This window comes from Rattus norvegicus, chromosome 3, assembly GCF_036323735.1.
Source record: "Rattus norvegicus strain BN/NHsdMcwi chromosome 3, GRCr8, whole genome shotgun sequence".
Lineage (NCBI taxonomy): Eukaryota > Metazoa > Chordata > Mammalia > Rodentia > Muridae > Rattus > Rattus norvegicus.
The window spans coordinates 119,961,230-119,981,158 of NC_086021.1; the positions used below are offsets into that span (position 1 = coordinate 119,961,230).

A 19,929-nucleotide genomic window follows, 5' to 3' on the forward strand; every position below is an offset into this window, starting at 1 on the left:
TACACAATCAAACAGTTGAAGGAATTAAAAATGGAAATAGAAGCAATCAAGAAAGAACACATGGAAACAACCCTGGATATAGAAAACCAAAAGAAGCTGTAGATACAAGCTTCACCAACAGAATACAAGAGATGGAAGAGAGAATCTCAGGAGCAGAAGATTCCATAGAAATCATTGACTCAACTGTCAAAGATAATGTAAAGCGGAAAAAGTTACTGGTCCAAAACATACAGGAAATCCAGGACTCAATGAGAAGATCAAACCTAAGGATAATAGGTATAGAAGAGAGTGAAGACTCCCAGCTCAAAGGACCAGTAAATATCTTCAACAAAATCATAGAAGAAAACTTCCCTAACCTAAAAAAAGAGATACCCATAGGCATACAAGAAGCCTACAGAACTCCAAATAGATTGGACCAGAAAAGAAACACCTCCCGTCACATAATAGTCAAAACACCAAACGCACAAAATAAAGAAAGAATCTTAAAAGCAGTAAGGGAAAAAGGTCAAGTAACATATAAAGGCAGACCTATCAGAATCACACCAGACTTCTCGCCAGAAACTATGAAGGCCAGAAGATCCTGGACTGATGTCATACAGACCCTAAGAGAACACAAATGCCAGCCCAGGTTACTGTATCCTGCAAAACTCTCAATTAACATAGATGGAGAAACCAAGATATTCCATGACAAAACCAAATTTACACAATATCTTTCTACAAGTCCAGCACTACAAAGGATAATAAATGGTAAAGCCCAACATAAGGAGGCAAGCTATACCCTAGAAGAAGCAAGAAACTAATCGTCTTGGCAACAAAACAAAGAGAATGAAAGCACACAAACATAACCTCACATCCAAATATGAATATAACGGGAAGCAATAATCACTATTCCTTAATATCTCTCAACATCAATGGCCTCAACTCCCCAATAAAGAGACATAGATTAACAAACTGGATACGCAACGAGGACCCTGTATTCTGCTGCCTACAGAAACACACCTCAGAGACAAAGACAGACATTACCTCAGAGTGAAAGGCTGGAAAACAATTTTCCAAGAAAATGGTCTGAAGAAGCAAGCTGGAGTAGCCATTCTAATATCAAATAAAATCAATTTTCAACTAAAAGTCATCAAAAAAGATAAGGAAGGACACTTCATATTCATCAAAGGAAAAAATCCACCAAGATGAACTCTCAATCCTAAATATCTATGCCCCAAATACAAGGGCACCTACATATGTAAAAGAAACCTTACTAAAGCTCAAAACACACATTGCACCTCACACAATAATAGTGGGAGATTTCAACACCCCACTCTCATCAATGGACAGATCATGGAAACAGAAATTAAACAGAGATGTAGACAGACTAAGAGAAGTCATGAGCCAAATGGACTTAACAGATATTTATAGAACATTCTATCCTAAAGCAAAAGGATATACCTTCTTCTCAGCTCCTCATGGTACTTTCTCCAAAATTGACCATATAATTGGTCAAAAAACGGGCCTCAACAGGTACAGAAAGATAGAAATAATCCCATGCGTGCTATCGGACCACCACGGCCTAAAACTGGTCTTCAATAACAATAAGGGAAGAATGCCCACATATACGTGGAAATTGAACAATGCTCTACTCAATGATAACCTGGTCAAGGAAGAAATAGAAAGAAATTAAAAACTTTTTAGAATTTAATGAAAATGAAGGTATAACATACCCAAACTTATGGGACACAATGAAAGCTGTGCTAAGAGGAAAACTCATAGCGCTGAGTGCCTGCAGAAAGAAACAGGAAAGAGCATATGTCAGCAGCTTGACAGCACACCTAAAAGCTCTAGAACAAAAAGAAGCAAATACACCCAGGAGGAGTAGAAGGCAGGAAATAATCAGACTCAGAGCGGAAATCAACCAAGTAGAAACAAAAAGGACCATAGAAAGAATCAACAGAACCAAAAGTTGGTTCTTTGAGAAAATCAACAAGATAGATAAAACCTTAGCCAGACTAACAAGAGGACACAGAGAGTGCGTCCAAATTAACAAAATCAGAAATGAAAAGGGAGACATAACTACAGATTCAGAGGAAATTCAAAAAATCATCAGATCTTACTATAAAAACCTATATTCAACAAAACTTGAAAATCTTCAGGAAATGGACAATTTCCTAGACAGATACCAGGTACCGAAGTTAAATCAGGAACAGATAAACCAGTTAAACAACCCCATAACTCCTAAGGAAATAGAAGCAGTCATTAAAGGTCTCCCAACCAAAAAGAGCCCAGGTCCAGACGGGTTTACTGCAGAATTCTATCAAACCTTCATAGAAGACCTCATACCAATATTATCCAAACTATTCCACAAAATTGAAACAGATGGATCACTACTGAATACCTTCTACGAAGCCACAATTACTCTTATACCTAAACCACACAAAGACCCAACAAAGAAAGAGAACTTAAGACCAATTTCCCTTATGAATATCGACGCAAAAATACTCAACAAAATTCTGGCAAACCGAATTCAAGAGCACATCAAAACAATCATCCACCATGATCAAGTAGGCTTCATCCCAGGCATGCAGGGATGGTTTAATATATGGAAAAACATCAACGTGATCCATTATATAAACAAACTGAAAGAACAGAAACACATGATCATTTCATTAGATGCTGAGAAAGCATTTGACAAAATTCAACACCCCTTCATGAAAAAAGTCCTGGAAAGAATAGGAATTCAAGGCCCATACCTAAACATAGTAAAAGCCATATACAGCAAACCAGTTGCTAACATTAAACTAAATGGAGAGAAACTTGAAGCAATCCCATTAAAATCAGGGACTAGACAAGGCTGCCCACTCTCTCCCTACTTATTCAATATAGTTCTTGAAGTTCTAGCCAGAGCAATCAGACAACAAAAGGAGATCAAGGGGATACAGATCGGAAAAGAAGAGGTCAAAATATCACTATTTGCAGATGATATGATAGTATATTTAAGTGATCCCAAAAGTTCCACCAGAGAACTACTAAAGCTGATAAACAACTTCAGCAAAGTGGCTGGGTATAAAATTAACTCAAATAAATCAGTTGCCTTCCTCTATACAAAAGAGAAACAAGCCGAGAAAGAAATTAGGGAAACGACACCCTTCATAATAGACCCAAATAATATAAAGTACCTCGGTGTGACTTTAACAAAGCAAGTAAAAGATCTGTACAATAAGAACTTCAAGACACTGAAGAAGGAAATTGAAGAAGACCTCAGAAGATGGAAAGATCTCCTATGCTCATGGATTGGCAGGATTAATATAGTAAAAATGGCCATTTTACCAAAAGCAATCTACAGATTCAATGCAATCCCCATCAAAATACCAATCCAATTCTTCAAAGAGTTAGACAGAACAATTTGCAAATTCATCTGGAATAACAAAAAACCCAGGATAACTAAAGCTATCCTCAACAGTAAAAGGACTTCAGGGGGAATCACTATCCCTGAACTCAAGCAGTATTACAGAGCAATAGTGATAAAAAGCTGCATGGTATTGGTACAGAGACAGACAGATAGACCAATGGAATAGAATTGAAGACCCAGAAATGAACCCACACACCTATGGTCACTTGATTTTTGACAAAGGAGCCAAAACCATCCAATGGAAAAAAGATAGCATTTTCAGCAAATGGTGCTGGTTCAACTGGAGGGCAACATGTAGAAGAATGCAGATCGATCCATTCTTATCACCCTGTACAAAGCTTAAGTCCAAGTGGATCAAGGATCTCCACATCAAACCAGACACACTCAAACTAATAGAAGAAAAACTAGGGAAGCATCTGGAACACATGGGCACTGGAAAAAATTTCCTAAACAAAACACCAATGGCTTACGCTCTAAGATCAAGAATCGACAAATGGGATCTCATAAAACTGCAAAGCTTCTGTAAGGCAAAGGACACTGTGGTTAGGACAAAACGGCAACCAACAGATTGGGAAAAGATCTTTACCAATCCTACAACAGATAGAGGCCTTATATCCAAAATATACAAAGAACTCAAGAAGTTAGACCGCAGGGAAACAAATAACCCTATTAAAAATGGGGTTCAGAGCTAAACAAAGAATTCACAGCTGAGGAATGCTGAATGGCTGAGAAACACCTAAAGAAATGTTCAACATCTTTAGTCATAAGGGAAATGCAAATCAAAACAACCCTGAGATTTCACCTCACACCAGTGAGAATGGCTAAGATCAAAAACTCAGGGGACAACAGATGCTGGCGAGGATGTGGAGAAAGAGGAACACTCCTACATTGTTGGTGGGATTGCAGACTGGTACAACCATTCTGGAAATCAGTCTGGAGGATCCTCAGAAAATTGGACATTGAACTGCCTGAGGATCCAGCTATACCTCTCTTGGGCATATACCCAAAAGATGCCCCAACATATAAAAAAGACACGTGCTCCACTATGTTCATTGCAGCCTTATTTATAATAGCCAGAAGCTGGAAAGAACCCAGATGCCCTTCAACAGAGGAATGGATACAGAAAATGTGTACATCTACACAATGGAATATTACTCAGCTATCAAAGACTTTATGAAATTCGTAGGCAAATGGTTGGAACTGGAAAATATCATCCTGAGTGAGCTAACCCAATCACAGAAAGACATACATGGTATGCACTCATTGATAAGTGGCTATTAGCCCAAATGCTTGAATTACCCTAGATGCCTAGAACAAATGAAACTCAAGACGGATGATCAAAATGTGAATGCTTCACTCCTTCTTTAAAAGGGGAACAAGAATACCCTTGGCAGGGAAGAGAGAGGCAAAGATTAAAACAGAGACTGAAGGAACACCCATTCAGAGCCTGCCCCACATGTGGCCCATACATATACAGCCACCCAATTAGACAAGATTGATGAAGCAAAGAAGTGCAGACCGACAGGAGCCGGATGTAGATCGCTCCTGAGAGACACAGCCAGAATACAGCAAATACAGAGGCGAATGCCAGCAGCAAACCACTGAACTGAGAATAGGACCCCCGTTGAAGGAATCAGAGAAAGAACTGGAAGAGCTTGAAGGGGCTCGAGACCCCATATGTACAACAATGCCAAGCAACCAGAGCTTCCAGGGACTAAGCCACTACCTAAAGACTATACATGGACTGACCCTGGACTCTGACCTCATAGGTAGCAATGAATATCCTAGTAAGAGCACCAGTGGAAGGGGAAGCCCTGGGTCCTGCTAAGACTGAACCCCCAGTGAACTAGACTGGTGGGGGGAGGGCGGCAATGGGGGGAGGGTTGGGAGGGGAACACCCAAAAGGAAGGGGAGGGGGGACGGGGATGTTTGCCCGGATACTGGGAAAGGGAATAACACTCGAAATGTATATAAGAAATACTCAAGTTAATAAAAAAATAAAATAAAATGTAAAAAAAAAAGAAAGACATACAAAAAAAAAAAAGAAAAGAAAAAGTAAAATGAAATGAACGCATCCTGAACCATTGACAATGGACATTCGAATGTCTATTTCCACATTCTCTAGTTTAGGAAGGGAATTCAATTAAGAACAACTACATTCCAGGAGTTTTCTTTTATAACCTATTTCCCCTTTCATTTTGTTTTTCTAATAAAGGAGAAAGAGATAGCTTCAACTGGAGAAGCAAAGGTAGCTTTTTTGATGACATGCATCAACCATGGAGTCCTGGCTTTTCAGCACTCTTCAAGGCACAGGCCCACTGCTGTACCGAACTGAGCTGAAATTAGGTGCTTAAAACTGACTTGCATTAGTTGGCAGGATCTCACTGAAAGAGATCTGGATTTGCTGCAGGACAGACAGCTACCATTCTGTTTCCGTCAGTGTTCCTCAGTGACAGGAAACTCACAGCCTGGGAGAAAGGGAATAGATTTTCTGACTCTTGGCCTTCTCTTAACTCGCACTATAAGAATCCATTAAATTACATTAGGATTAACAACCTTTTAAGGGTAATTAGAATAAGGGACTGTCTACCCTGTTTGTTATCTGTCCACAGGGGCTGCATTACCCAGTGGAATACTTCCCACTCGTTCTTCTAGAAATGTGTCTATTCATTTGCCAGGAAAGGTCACCATTCAGTGTTGTGCTCCCCTGCTGCCTAGTGTTAGCATTTCATGGTCCAGGAGTTTGGAGGGGGAAACCTTGACAACTGAACACCATGACCTGAACTGAAGTTCTACCAAAAACAGTGATTTTCCACAGTGCTGATCTCCCAGACTCTAGTTTGACAGGCAGGGTACTAAATATTCATGATTTCTTGACTGTGAGACACACATTCATTTTTCCAAAACTTTTCTTCTTTTGGTTGCTTCAAGAACAGAAAATTGGTTAATAGCATTTATTTAGAGCCTACTGCAGGAGTTAAAGAGGATACAAAGAAAGAGAGAGAAATTAAAAAAAAAAAAAAAGCAACGAAACAAAGCTGCTATTGTTAGCTACATTCAAGCCAGTCAGAAATACAAATGCTGAATGACATTCAGGAATTTAGTACAGCGAGATGGGAGTGAGTTTTATATAAATGCCAAATGCAAAGGGTTACTTACCAATAAATCATAGATAATTAGTAACACCCCAAACAAAAAAGACAATCCTCAATCGCAGAGTTGAGCAGCTGATCTAAATGGCTTCTTGGAGATTTGAGGGGCCTGGACTAGTAGGGGAGTAGGGTTGGGTGAGGGTTTGAAAAATTATGCCCATTCAGTTTACTGTGTTGTTTTTGTTTGAGACAAGGTCTCATATGTCCTAGGCTGGCCTGCCCCTACCTCCCAAGGGCTTATGTTACAGGGGTGTGCCAACATGCCTGGTTTATGCAGTGCTGGGGGACTGAACCCAGGGATTCATACATGCTAGGCAAATACTCTACAAATTGTTAGACATCCCCAGACCCAAGTTTACTGCCTAGCAAAGGGGAGGTAGAAGATTAAAACATAGATCGGAACTTGCTCAAAATCATCATAGAATCAATAAAAGAATTTAGAAGAGAATCTGGCTGCCTTAACTGCAGACTCGAAAACCAGGAGAGAAAGGGTTTTAGTACCTGCGATACGCTTCATCCAGGAGGCCTCATCAATGCCCAGGTTGTTGTTGATGATTTTCAGTATGTTGCCCAGGATGAGGCTGAGGTGTTCAGATGTGACCTTGGTGCAGCAGGGTCCTATGCTTGGGGGCAGGTTCTCAGGTCCCCGCTCCCACCAGTAGGACAGGTAGTTGCAGAGCATGGGCAAGATCACTTCAATGACATGGGGCATCTCGGTATACCGGGCACCTGACTCGGCCAAGCCATTGATTTCCTTCATCAGGCCTTCCAGCTGCGGGACGTCAGGACACATGTCCTCCACCTTGTCTGGCATCCCCAGAACTGACCGAGAGAGTACAGGAAGAAGAAAGGCACACTGATTCAAAGGCACCCTGACGTAGTTGTACTGATGTAGTACCATTCTTTTTGTCTGTAGAGATAAATTTCCACTGAAGAGCCTTAAAGGAATGAGCTTGGATGAGAGGAGACTCAGGACTTGAGTTTGTACAGACTGTCGTTTCCAGGGGCATTTCCTTAAAGGCCACACTGAGGTTTAAAATTATAGCTAAAGCAGCACCATGGAGACACTGCTGAGGGACAGTGCATAAGACTACTTTGGGACAAACATCCTTTGCTATTCTGTCTTGGCCTGACTATTTTGGAACCTCAGTGTCCACTGCAGAAAAACAAAACAAAAACAAAAACAAACAAACAAAAAACCAAAACAAACAAAACAAAACAAAACAAAAAACCCAAAAAACTAGTAGCATCCAGAGCAAAATAACTCAATGTTCAGACGTCAAATTATATTTCAATCACCCAGATCACTTCTGTACATCCACAAAAGGGAAAGGAAAACATTCCATCTAACATTCCTGCAGCTAAGCTAGAGGCTCTAATACTTACCATCTAGTTCAAAAATTTGTTCCCAGATTGATTTTCTGCCTTTACAACAGAAATGATCAATAACTTCAGGTGACTTAAGTGACTTTCTGTCAGTCACTCACTTTTTAAGAAAGCATATTTACTGGGACTAGTGATTTAACTCTCTTTTCTCAGTTTTGTTTGACCAAGGTCACTTCACTGGATAGGGACAGTGGGGATGAAATGAAACTAGAATTCAATGCTATTTCAGAGAGGATAAGATTTCTTTTCTATTGCTGATGCTGGCTGTTGGCAAAGGATGCATCTGTCTTGCTCTGTGCAGCAGAAAATATGGGTAGCAACCTGGGAATCCTGGGAGATCTTCACACACAAGGTAATTTTCTACATCCACCCTTAGAGAAAATAGTTAAATGATGAGAAGTCAAACTTTGCACCAGGAGCTTCAGAACAGTGTCAACCACTAGTGGCAACTGACATACTTATTTGCAATTACAATTATATATAAGAAAGCTCAGATGTGTGTGTGTTTAAAAGTCACATAGATAATTATCACCATAGACACTTCTTTCTCCCATATAAGAAGAACAAGAAGTTGCACTGCAGTCATGATAATGACCTTTAGAAGTTATTTATAATACAATAATTGGTCCTTGAATGGGACCAACATTTATGATTCAGAGGGTGTTTTTGGGCTCCAAATGTCATACGATAAACTAAAAGAGCAAATTCTGGTATGTTAGCTACCTGAAGTCAGCCTCAAAGGAACCTTATTAGCAGCAGACACAGAGTGTTGGGAAAAGTCATTAGAACTACTGCCCTTGTAGCTTCTATATACTGGTTCTCATGGTAGGGACTTCTCACTTGCAGCAGCTGTATCCCCTGGAAACACAGCTGAGTTGTAGGTCCTCAGGCCTTACTCAAGGTCTACTGAGTTAGATATACCAGTGGCAAGGGTAGGGCTTGGAGGTCTTTAACATACCAACCAAGTGACTCTGACAACCACCGAATAAGATTCTAAAGTTCTTTATTCATTTTTCCTAGCAGCTCTTCACCCAAAGAGTGCTGCACCTTTGCAAGATAGGCTGATAATTTACACTGGAATTGGACCTCTTTTCTCAGGGGTTGATTATTCCAAGGGTATGGAAACTAAGCAAGGTGGCTGGTGGTAGGATGTTTTTGTCAACCCTATACTCTGATTAACAGATTACTTCCATGTGACTAAGGATTTATGCCATTTTGTCACAAAAACAGTATTAAACATTTTTAGGCATATCTTAGCTTTGGATAAGAAAGTGATACATGTTCTAAGGGTATTGAGGCTTCTAATATAATTAACTCTATTGGTACAACACTAAATGTCAATTAATAGAGATGTCCAATTGATGGAAGATTGATGCTGTAAGTCAATCTATAATTTAAAAAACATGCTATCATTATCACCTTAAACATCCCTTCCTCTCCTTTTCTCCTTAGGCCACCCATTTTGTAATGAATGAAATCTACTGTCTTATGGTCCATTCAGCTATCAGTCACTCTCCAGGTAATTCTGTGCATCCCAAAATCCATTTTGACACACATATCATTTAAAAAAGAGCCACAGAAATGCTTAGCATTCATTCGTTGCGTATTTAAGTCAACAGTGAAAAGCAGGAGATTTGGGTGTCAAGTCTCAGTGTTGCTGATGGATAAAGGCATTAGGTCCAAAGGTCCTAAGGTCAAAAGGCAATGATGGCCCAAAAATGACAGTATGGGCTCAGCTCAAACTTGGCACGCTGACATGCAGCCACCTGTGAAATGGGTTTCTGCTTGCCAGAGAGAGCCATTTCTCTCATCTCCCCTTGCCTTTGGTGAATGGGGCCTCTGGTTTTCTATTGGTGAATACCTGTGGAGCATATCAAATCTAGCCTCCAGTCTCCACTGTTATTCTAGTTCAGTAGAATTTTATTAGTGGTCTTTCATAAATTATCCTGGGGACCGTTTGGGGGGGGCAGGGTATTCTTAGTATGTGAAATAAGAAGCATTAAAAACTAAAACTGCTGTAGTTAGCACTCTGTATTCTAGGTTAGAAGGACAGTGGTGACAAGGTATACTTAGGACTTCATACAGTTTGAGAAAGAGCACCTGAAATGGATTATATCTGTTCACTTGTAGCATATATCCATAATTTAAGAAAATCTTGGGACTGAGAGAGGGCTTCGCGGTTAAGAGCACTGACTGCTCTTCCAGAGATCCTGAGTTCAATTCCCAGCAACCACATGGTGGCTCACAATCATCTGTACTGAGATCTGATGCTCTTCTTGTGTGTGACAGTGTACTCACACACATAAAATTTAAAAAAAAGGGGCTGGGGATTTAGCTCAGTGGTAGAGCGCTTGCCTAGGAAGCGCAAGGCCCTGGGTTCCGTCCCCAGCTCCGAAAAAAAGAACCAAAAAAAAAAAAAAAAAAAAAAAAAGAAAAGAAATTCTTGGCGCTAGATGAGATGGACTATAGTTTAGAATGATTTACTATATTTTTCTTTCTCTTAACATGGCAAGGCCTATATAATTTGGCAGTTTAGGCTTCAGATTTTGTTAAATCACTGTAGTTCTATTGGAATTCAAGCTTTATTAAAAATAGCTGTTGAAGAGTTTCTATTCTAGCCTATCATCTTGTGTCATCTTGTGCCATCCAAGACAGTACATACCTTTCTCCATCTTACGTTCTTGCTGAATCCATTTCAGATTTAACTAGAATATTCTTGATAGAGAATCCCATGGAAATAGAATCCCAACTCTATTCTAGGAACCGAAGGTCAAGACGCCCCACCTAGCTTACCTTCTGTTAAACTGCCTGCTTGTGTAAACCTCTCCCTACAGCTAATTACTTATCTCACCTTCTGTTAAATTGCTTGCTTGCACAAAACCTTCCTCTGCAGCTGCCAGAAAAGATACCATGACGTGGTCTTTTTTTTTAACCTCTAAAATCCCTAAACCTAATCACTTGGCACTACACTTGGTCCTGATTACCTCAGTGTAGTCCAGCTAGATGGAATAAAGACTTTCAACTGGTTATAAGCTGTGTCTGAGTGGTCATCTCTAGTGGGCTCCCTGTAACAACCTTAACTAATATCACCGTGAATGAGAGCACTTCTTTTTACTCTCCAGAAGGAGGACCACAACTTGACTTGGACTTTAGCTTTAATGGTTATTGGTTGTTTTCTGAGAAATCTTTATTTGTAAAAACAGGCTGTGGGCCAGATTTGTCCTATGTACATACTTTACCAGTCTCTGCTATAGAACTTAGGACATGCTAATTCTTCTGTTAAAAAGTCTCTCTTGTATAGCTACAACTCCTTCTGCTGTTATTCAATGTCTTATTTTTTGTGATCATAGATAATATGTGCTCAGTATCTTTTTGAAGCACAACTTTCTTTTGAAGACTGTATACTTAGGTTATTATTATGCATATGCTCCTTTGTGATGGTACTCTGACTAAAGACTAGATAAAAGTAGTCATGTCCCTGGGAAGACAGAAGACCTCAAGGTCTTAAAGTATCAGGACATGAGAATCCACCTAGACTATCTCCTCAGTATGAAAGAACTATCAAAAGTCTAATCATCAAAAAAAGTTCTTTTTGAGCCCATTTTTCCAACAAGATAGAGACAATATCTGGTCTCTAACTTAGACCCACTGACCTACTCTCACATTTTGAAGATTAACCTTGTAAACTTAGTGGGATTTAGAATCACCTGTAGGTAGGCCTGTGAGGGGATTACCAGAGAAGTTTTGCTGAGAAGGGAAGACTCCCCCTGAGAGTGGGCAGCACCATTCTATGGGCTGGGGTCTCCGAGTGAATAAAAAGGAGAAAGTGAGTGGAGAACCAATATTTGTCTCTCTCTCTCTTTCTCAATGTTGGCACCATGTGACTATCTGCCTAAAACAAAATACTACAGAGCTGTGGTTCTACCCCTGCCACTTTCCTGGCTACTCCCTGGGTTGATACTTACTAGACCGCTCCCTGGGTGTTTTGGTGTTGAAGACTGAGAGGGGATTATAGCGGTTAAGGCTGGGTTCCAGAAATGCCACAGGGATAGCAGCTGCTAGGGAAGCCAGACATTCTCCAAGAGCAGGACGTTGCCTGGAAACAAAGAAGTCCATTTAGAAGTAGTGCCATCCACATGTGGACCCCACACATCAGCTAGGTCCCCTCCTCAGGATGCCTCACTACTTTCCTATGTTTTACTTCATTGCATGTACTTTCTCTTCCTATCTTTATCCAAATACTAATGATTTCGATTAAGCTCACTGCTTCGAGCTACTACTTGTGGCTAAGATGATATGATGATATGCCGTGGGCCATATCATCATATATACCATCATGGAAATAACAGACTTCTGGAGAAGGTGCATCTGAAAATCTGTGGACCAGGCTGTCAGTTATAGGATTTCCTCCAGTTCCCAACCAAGACCTGCACCCAAGACTGTGTGGGTTAGTTACCCCTTACTGTGACAAGAACCAACAATTTCAACAGCACCAAGTAGCTGGAATTTCAAAAGCATAGGCTCTCTGAAAGTAGATGACAAGAATTTATAAAACTGGTAGCATTTTTTTTCACTAAAAAGAAAGCCATATTGGTCTTAAATTTAACCTTTGGTTACATTGGTGGTTGCTAAGGTTTGGTCTGTTGCTATGCATTGTAATACTAAATACCAGCCCCAAGGTCTGGTTATTCCTAGGGATGAGGAGATCTTCATGTATACCAAATGATGCTATATAATTTTGATCTTTAATTTAAAAATATTGGTTGAATAAAGATGCCTACAGCTTATAGCTGGGCAGAAGAGAGGTAGCAGGGCTTTGATTCCTAGGCTTGGGGTCTGAGGCAGAGACCGAAAGGAGAGGAGGGGAAGGGAGGGGAGAGGGGAGAAGGAGAGAGTAGAGGGGAGAGAGGGGAGAGAAACACCATGGGGTAGATGGATCATGAGAACATGGCCATGAGGGTTGGCCAATTGGAGTAGGAGTGCCCCAGCCAGAACATGGCAAGTTATATCTTGGGGTTATTGACAGGGAAGTAGACAAAATAGCATAGAGGGTTGATACCTGCCCAGTTCTAGTGATTTAAGGCTTATTATAAATATAAAGGTTTTATTTTTTTATTTGGGAGCTAAATGATCCAAGGTGAGGTAGAAATCCCCAACTGAATTTTACTACAATATGTGGTGAATGTCCTTTCTTACTACTATAGATCAAAGATAGAACATATATATTCCATACAGAACCCCCAAAGGAATACAACTTAAAAAGCCAGATCTTTACAAAGTAATCATAAGGATCAGCTTCCCTCTACAGCTGTGTTAGAGAAAGAGGTGCATTTGAGTTAAATTTTTAAAATGTGATCTTAACCTTTTTTGAATAAAATTACTGGAGAAGGCTGTTGGAGTAGATTGGGCTCTTTAGGGGCAGCCTGAGGGTGTACAGACTGCTTTAGCTTGAGGTGTAAGAGTAATGCGCTGATTAGAGAGGGGAGAAAGGGAGAGGGAGCCTGAATTAGCATAAAGATTTGGATTCACTGAAAATCCAGCCAGGCTTCACTCAATTACCTAACAGATTCAAAATGTGAAATTTTAAACTACTCTAAAGAAAAACCAATAGATGCAATTTTTATCCTTCATTTTCTCAGGCTCAGCTTTTAAGAAATGGACCTCTTATGTGCTAGGAAGTATTCAAGGGAATAACTTTCAAATCACCCCTGCAGGAGGGGTTCTTAGTTCACCACTTCCTAGATAATGGCATGGCCTTGTCCTCCAGGAAAAGGTCTGGCTGTTAGAATCCTTCCGACTTCTTCCCCTGATCCAGGTAGACTTCACAGGCAGAGTACCCTTGGGCCAAGCCAAGACCCTGTGTTTGTATATCCTCAGGAGTTATGTTAGTGGGAAGAGAGATAAGGATGGGAATGGGGAGGGAATGGGGAGAGCGAGAGGTGTGTAAACCGCTGAGACCAAGGCCCACTTCTGAGCAGCCTCCAACCAGGCCTTTTCCCTCAACCGTCTTTTTCATAAACTCTTCTTTCTCCTTTGCCTTTTCGGGCAAGTTCAAGATGACAGAAAGGCCTGAAGAAAAGAGCATCCCCCTTAACTTCTCATATGACATGGCCAGTAACTTCAAAGAGGACAGGGAGGAACAACTGGAATAAGCGCCCCACAAAGGGCCATTTCACAGTGTGCAGCAGCAGAGTAGTCATTAGGAAGTTGTAGGATGTCTCTTCTGTATCGCTTTTGAAGAAGAAGAATGAGAAAGTGTGTCAGGGAAAGGGCTGTCATGGGCAGGGGGCGGGGCGCACAGATGGAAGATAATCTGGGAGGCATTCATGTGTGGTATGAAATGATTGGGCAGGGTCCCAAGTCAGGGGAGATTGCAGGTAGCACTAGGAAGCGTTGCTGAACCGTCAGCATCTCCACTTGCTCTGTTTTACTGAAATTGAAGTTCTGAGCTCATGATAGTGGGTGTTTAGATGGAGAGGCAGCTACAAAGGCAAGCCTTGAGGGGAGAAAAGAGCTGAAGAGTCCCTGTTGTGCAGGGTGGCAGTGACAGGGACATGACCCTGTCCTCTCTGATATTAATTACTGAAAAATCTAAGTCACACCAGCTTCTCAACAGGACACTCTTGAGTCAGGAGCACATGCGGATGCTAATTAACTGCTCAGCCGAGAGAGAGAAGCAACAGCTCTCCTGGCCCAGCTGCTAGCACAGTAAAACCCAGAAGTCTGACAATCAATCCTTCTGGCTATGAAATGCCAGAGAGAATGACCTGGGGCCTCTAGGCCCATGGAGTGATGGAACTAGACATAGGCTTCTCCAGTCATTAGTGCCCCCAGGGGGCAATGTAGGTGTGGGCAAAGCTTCCAGACAGGGTAGAGGCTGCATGGTTAGCTCTATAGCAACCAAAAATAAAAAAAAAAAGGACTTGCAGTTTATCATTGGATATGGAAACCATTTTTTCTTTAATGTTTACTGCCAGATAGAGTATTTTTCATATAATAAGTAAGTCAAGGGTGACTGGCTGGAAAGGTTTCAATATGTTTTCCAGTACTTATTAGTTCCCAATTTCCAAACTATGGGGCTTTCTTTCTTTGTTAATCTCTTACTTATAGGATGTCAGTGACAGTGCATCTCTCAAATGTCTATTGTCAGGGACATAGACAAAGACAAATCAATTAGAGTATATTAGTAGTATTGTGGTGGTTTGAATGCAAATGGCCCCCAGAGGCTCATAGAGATTGGCACCATTGGGAGGTTTGGCCATGTTGGCATAGGTGTGTCCTTGTTGGAGGAAGTGTGTCACTGGGGGTGGACTTTGGAGTTTCAGAAGCCCAAGCCTGGCCCAGTGTTACTCTTTCTTTCTGCTGCTGCTTGATCCAGATGTAGAATTCTAGTTACCTCTCCAGGGTCATGTTGGCCTGTGTGCTGCCATACTTCCCACCGTCACGACAACGGAACTAAACCTCTGACCTCTAAAGCAGCCCTTATTAAATGCTTTCCTTTGTAAGAGTTGCCATTGTCACGGTGTTTCTTCACAGCAACAGAAGCCCTAAGACAAATACCTTATACACATATATGCTTCATGATTTTAAAGTTCTGCCCCATATACTCATGATGATACTATCTATGGAAAGGAAGCAGCACAAGCAGAGTAGAAAACACAGTTGGGGGTGGGGCACAGAACTAAATGGCAATATTAATAAGCTTGGTGGCTTAGACGTGTATAATGTACCATCAGAAATGATTGATCAGTGGAAGGCAGGATGGTGGAAGGAACAAGCCTCTAAAATGTGAAGGAAAAAAATTGGCTTTCACTCAAAATAAAATTGAGATTAAAGATTAACAAAATGAAGACCCAAACTTGGTTTTCTGAAAAATCTTCCCTGAAACCTCTTTAAATCCATTTTTTTTAAAAAAAAAATCTCCATATTAGAGAACTCAAGAATTTTGCATGATCAAAGAAACAATATGTTTATTCTTTGATATTCAGTATCTGAAAATCTCACAGATTTATGTAATTCTCAATATTATTCTAAATTGAAAGCATTCCAAAAGACTCTTCTTCACTCTGTGCTGTTGACTTTTTCTTTTCACAACTACTCCCATGACTGAGGTGAGTGAATCTTTTCTAACTACAAGTCACATGCCAGGTAGAGCTGGGCTGAATACTTAGTGATTCCCCTGCAAATCAATGGAGGCTCTTTTGTCAAGAAAAATTTAGTTAAAGGTTATCAGGTCCAAAGGAAACTCCATTTCCCAAATTCTGGTGGTTAGATAGAAGCCAGCATTCCTCAGGAACTTGTGAGACTAGTTCCACTCTACCAAAAGAGCCATCTCCCTTGCCTCTGCTGGACAAATGACCACTGTGGCGTCCAGGCGTCCTCAGTGTTACAAACCCTGCTGTTCATGTCTACTTCACGCTAGCATCCGGGCTCTTCACGCTAGCATCCGGGCTCTTCACGCTAGCATCCGGGCTCTTCACGCTAGCATCCGGGCTCTTCACGCTAGCATCCGGGCTCTTTTAAGCTCTTCTCACATCCTCCCTTTCCCTCCTGTTAGGCTGCTCATGCTCCTTGTAACACTGCTCCATTCTCTCTTCTGCCCACTCTCTGTCTTCCTTCTTGCTCTCTCTCTTTCTGTGTCTCTCTCACTCTCTCCGCTCTGCTCCTGCTTCTCTCATGGCCTGGTCCAGTCTGCCGGCCATGTTCAGTCTACTACTTTATTCCTCTGATGGTTCTCTCTGTCTTATCTACAACAAAAACCTTCCCCTTAACGATACCATGGAGCCGTCATGTCTCATTTTATACAAAAGGTGGTAGAGAAATGCTGGTTTTATTCCACGTTTCTCTCTAAAACTCAACATTAGAAAAGAAATTAAAAAGACATCTGGATCTACGCTGAAGTTGTAGTATGCATTATAATCCCAGACCACAAAGTAATAACCAATCACATGGGGGTGCAAGAATTGAAATATGATTTATCATTTAAGAGCACTGGCTGATCTTTTAGAGGACCTGAGTTTGCTTCTTAGCACCCACATGACAGCTGATAGCCATCTGTAACCCCAGTTTTAGGATATCTAACACCTTTTTCTGATCTTCTACGGTACAAGGCATGCACATGTTGCATAGACATTCAGACAAATACTTATATGCATGAAACTAACTAATTGATTAAAAACCAGCAATAATAACAATGATAACAGCAACAAGAGCCCAAACCCTTAATTTCCAGAATTAGAAGACCGAAGAAGTCTTTGGAGGACTTAGAAGATGTTTGAAACAGTGAGCATTTAGGTATATGAAGGTCATTGAAGACCTGGTGGACAATATATATGTGGGGGGCTTCCATCTTGCAGAGTAAGAGATGGGGCTGAGAATGATATGTGCCTTCCATTCCTGTCATCTGTGTTCCCAGACTGGAGAAACTTCTGGAGGTACATTGGCATGAAAGAATGAGAAGGAACTTGTTTTGGAGATGTAGACCTAAGCTCACCAGACGATGAGCATACATTAAATCTCTCAGAGAAATGCCTGGCTGCAGTGTGAGCCACTTCTCACTTGTCACTCTTGCTAGGGGTGGACATCAGAGCCCTGGGAAGAGTTTGGCCCTCTACCAGGTTCTCATCTTTGAAGGTGCCTGCTGTTTCCTCCCAGTTCACTCTTATCTAATTTAACACACACACACACACACACACACACACACACACACACACACACACACGCGCGCATGCATACATGTGCACACACATATACATGCACACATGCACGTGCATATGTATGTACACATGCACACACCTTTGTTCTTGAGAGTTAACAATATTCCTAGCAGCCAAAGAAGAGAGAAAAAATGATTAAAAAAATTATCCAGAAAAAGAAAAAGAAAAACAGAATGTGTATTCTCTTTACGCTCACAGAGAACAAAATCGAAAAGATTAACACAGGAATTTTTCAAAAAAAAAATCATAAAAAATGCTATACAGAAAAGAACAGCTAAAAGTTTCCAGTAAGAAACCAGGTGTGAAAGGTCAAGGAACAAACTTACACAGGATTACTTTCCCTGAACAAAGCTAGGGAAAATACACACACCAGTAACTGTGCTGTAGTTTAGACTTGGAATGTTCTTGAAAGGTCCAGGAATTAGAGGTTACTGGGAGGCAGCAGGATTTTGAAGATAGGACCAAAAGGAGGATTTAAGTCCCTGGAGCTATCCCCCTAAGGGATAGAGTAATGGAACCAATCAACTATAAACTAAAATCATTGTTTGTAATATAAACCACAGAAAAGGAAAAATTTCCTAAACAAAGTAAATTTTCCTGACCTGAAGAATAAAGAGGAGAGGGTTAAATAGAATAGTCAGTCCTGGGATGAATCAGAGGGAGGTGAAGAAAACCTAGGAACTGCCAGTCCCCTGCTCTCCTCTGTAGTGTCGTATGTGATTGGAGAGCTAACTGCATTGAAGAGAAAATCATGGTAGCTAAGGCTCTAGCCCTGGAGTGGGCATTATAAGGTATCCAGAGACCCCAGAATACCTCAGGGCTCTTACAGAAGTGACTGGCCCTTGATGACTCCAGACTGTCAAAAGACAAAAGAATCTAAACTCAAGAAAATTAAGAATAGGGAACTCCTGGTTCAGAAATGTGGCTGATGTGATACATGATGTAGGCACAAAGTAAAGTGAGCAGGGCAGGGAATGTTGGGAAAATGTAGATGCTACAGTGAATTTTATAGCAAAATAGAAAACAGGACATAAAGTAGGTTGGAATAGCAGTATATGCAATTTGCTTTTCTTTTAAAGTGGAAACGGGCTGGAGAGATGGCTCAGTGGTTAAGAGCACTGACTGCTCTTCCAGAGGTCCTGAGTTCAATTCCCAGCAACCACATGGTGGCTCACAACCATCTGTAGTGGGATCCAATGCCCTCTTCTGGTGTGTCTACAATGTACTTATAATCAATCAATCAGTCAATCAATCTTGAAAGTGGAACTTAATAGATATAGTGTATCAAATGGTATTTAGGTTAAATAAATCAAGTTTTAATCTTTTTCCCAATATGACAAAGCTGCACAACTCTATGATCTCATATGCCTGAAAATGTGTATCAAGACTGGTGCATACCCAAATGAGGCTAGGGACTTCTCAGGAAAGGACCTAGATGGGACATTGCCTAGGGTAAAGAAGATGGCAGACTTACTTAATTTTATATAGTTTTGCATGTTGGGTTTTGTTTTGTGAGTGAGCATACACTTTACAATTAAAACGTAAAAACAAAACAAAACAAAAAACCCAAACCAAACCAAAAAAAAAAAAAACAACAACAACAACAAAACAAAAAAAACCGAAAACACCAGACAGGCAAACATCAGTGACTGTGTCAGCAGCACAGTCCTAGTCCTAAATCAGTTGCTGAGTTTCCTTAATCTAATCTTGGCTAGCCAGTCTTATGTGGATGTAGAATAAAAAATGCAAACTCCAATATTCCCAGCTCTGTCCAGAGCTGTCGCTGTGATGAATGTGAGTTAAGTACAAAAAGCCATGGATGAATAAGTCTTTCTGGTTTGACATTCCAAAATTAACTTTTTGTCTACTTTTTTCAAAAGAAAACTGTAGAAACTGTACAAAAATTATATAAGGTTTCTTGGTTTGCATGCGCATTCTCATATTCATTCTCTCTCTCTCTCTCTCTCTCTCTCTCTCTCTCTCTCTCTCTCTCCCTGTCTCTGATATCTTCTCTAAGTGAGATTCTGTGTTAATTTTGAAAATATTTTTGTAGATTCTATTTATTTGGTTAAAAATGCATGTTTAAAATTTTCTATCTTGGGGCCGGAGAGATGGCTCAGTGATTAAGAGCACTGACTGCAAGCAGGACTCCCAGTGGGATAAGGACAGTCACCCACCCACAAAGCCTTCGACCCAAAATGTGTCCTGCCTACAAGATGTGCAGGCACAAAGAGCAGCGATGGAGGGAACGGCCAACCAATGACTGCCCCAAATTAAG

General features: G+C 40.8%; 1 protein-coding gene across 14 annotated transcripts in view; it reads right to left on the minus strand.

The window, feature by feature from the left end:
* Ryr3 (ryanodine receptor 3) overlaps positions 1-19,929 on the minus strand; it is a 547,337-nt gene that overhangs the window by 75,101 nt on the left and 452,307 nt on the right. For all 14 annotated transcript variants that reach the window (XR_010064867.1, XR_010064868.1, XM_063284953.1 and 11 more), the window contains 2 exons: positions 11,901-12,031; positions 7,051-7,371 (listed from right to left, as the gene is read on the minus strand). Coding sequence is in view for 12 of the 14 variants with exons in the window: in XM_063284953.1 (XP_063141023.1) it covers positions 7,051-7,371; positions 11,901-12,031 (452 nt within the window). In the remaining 2 variants the exon portion in view is untranslated. The remainder of the gene's footprint in view (positions 1-7,050; positions 7,372-11,900; positions 12,032-19,929) is intronic.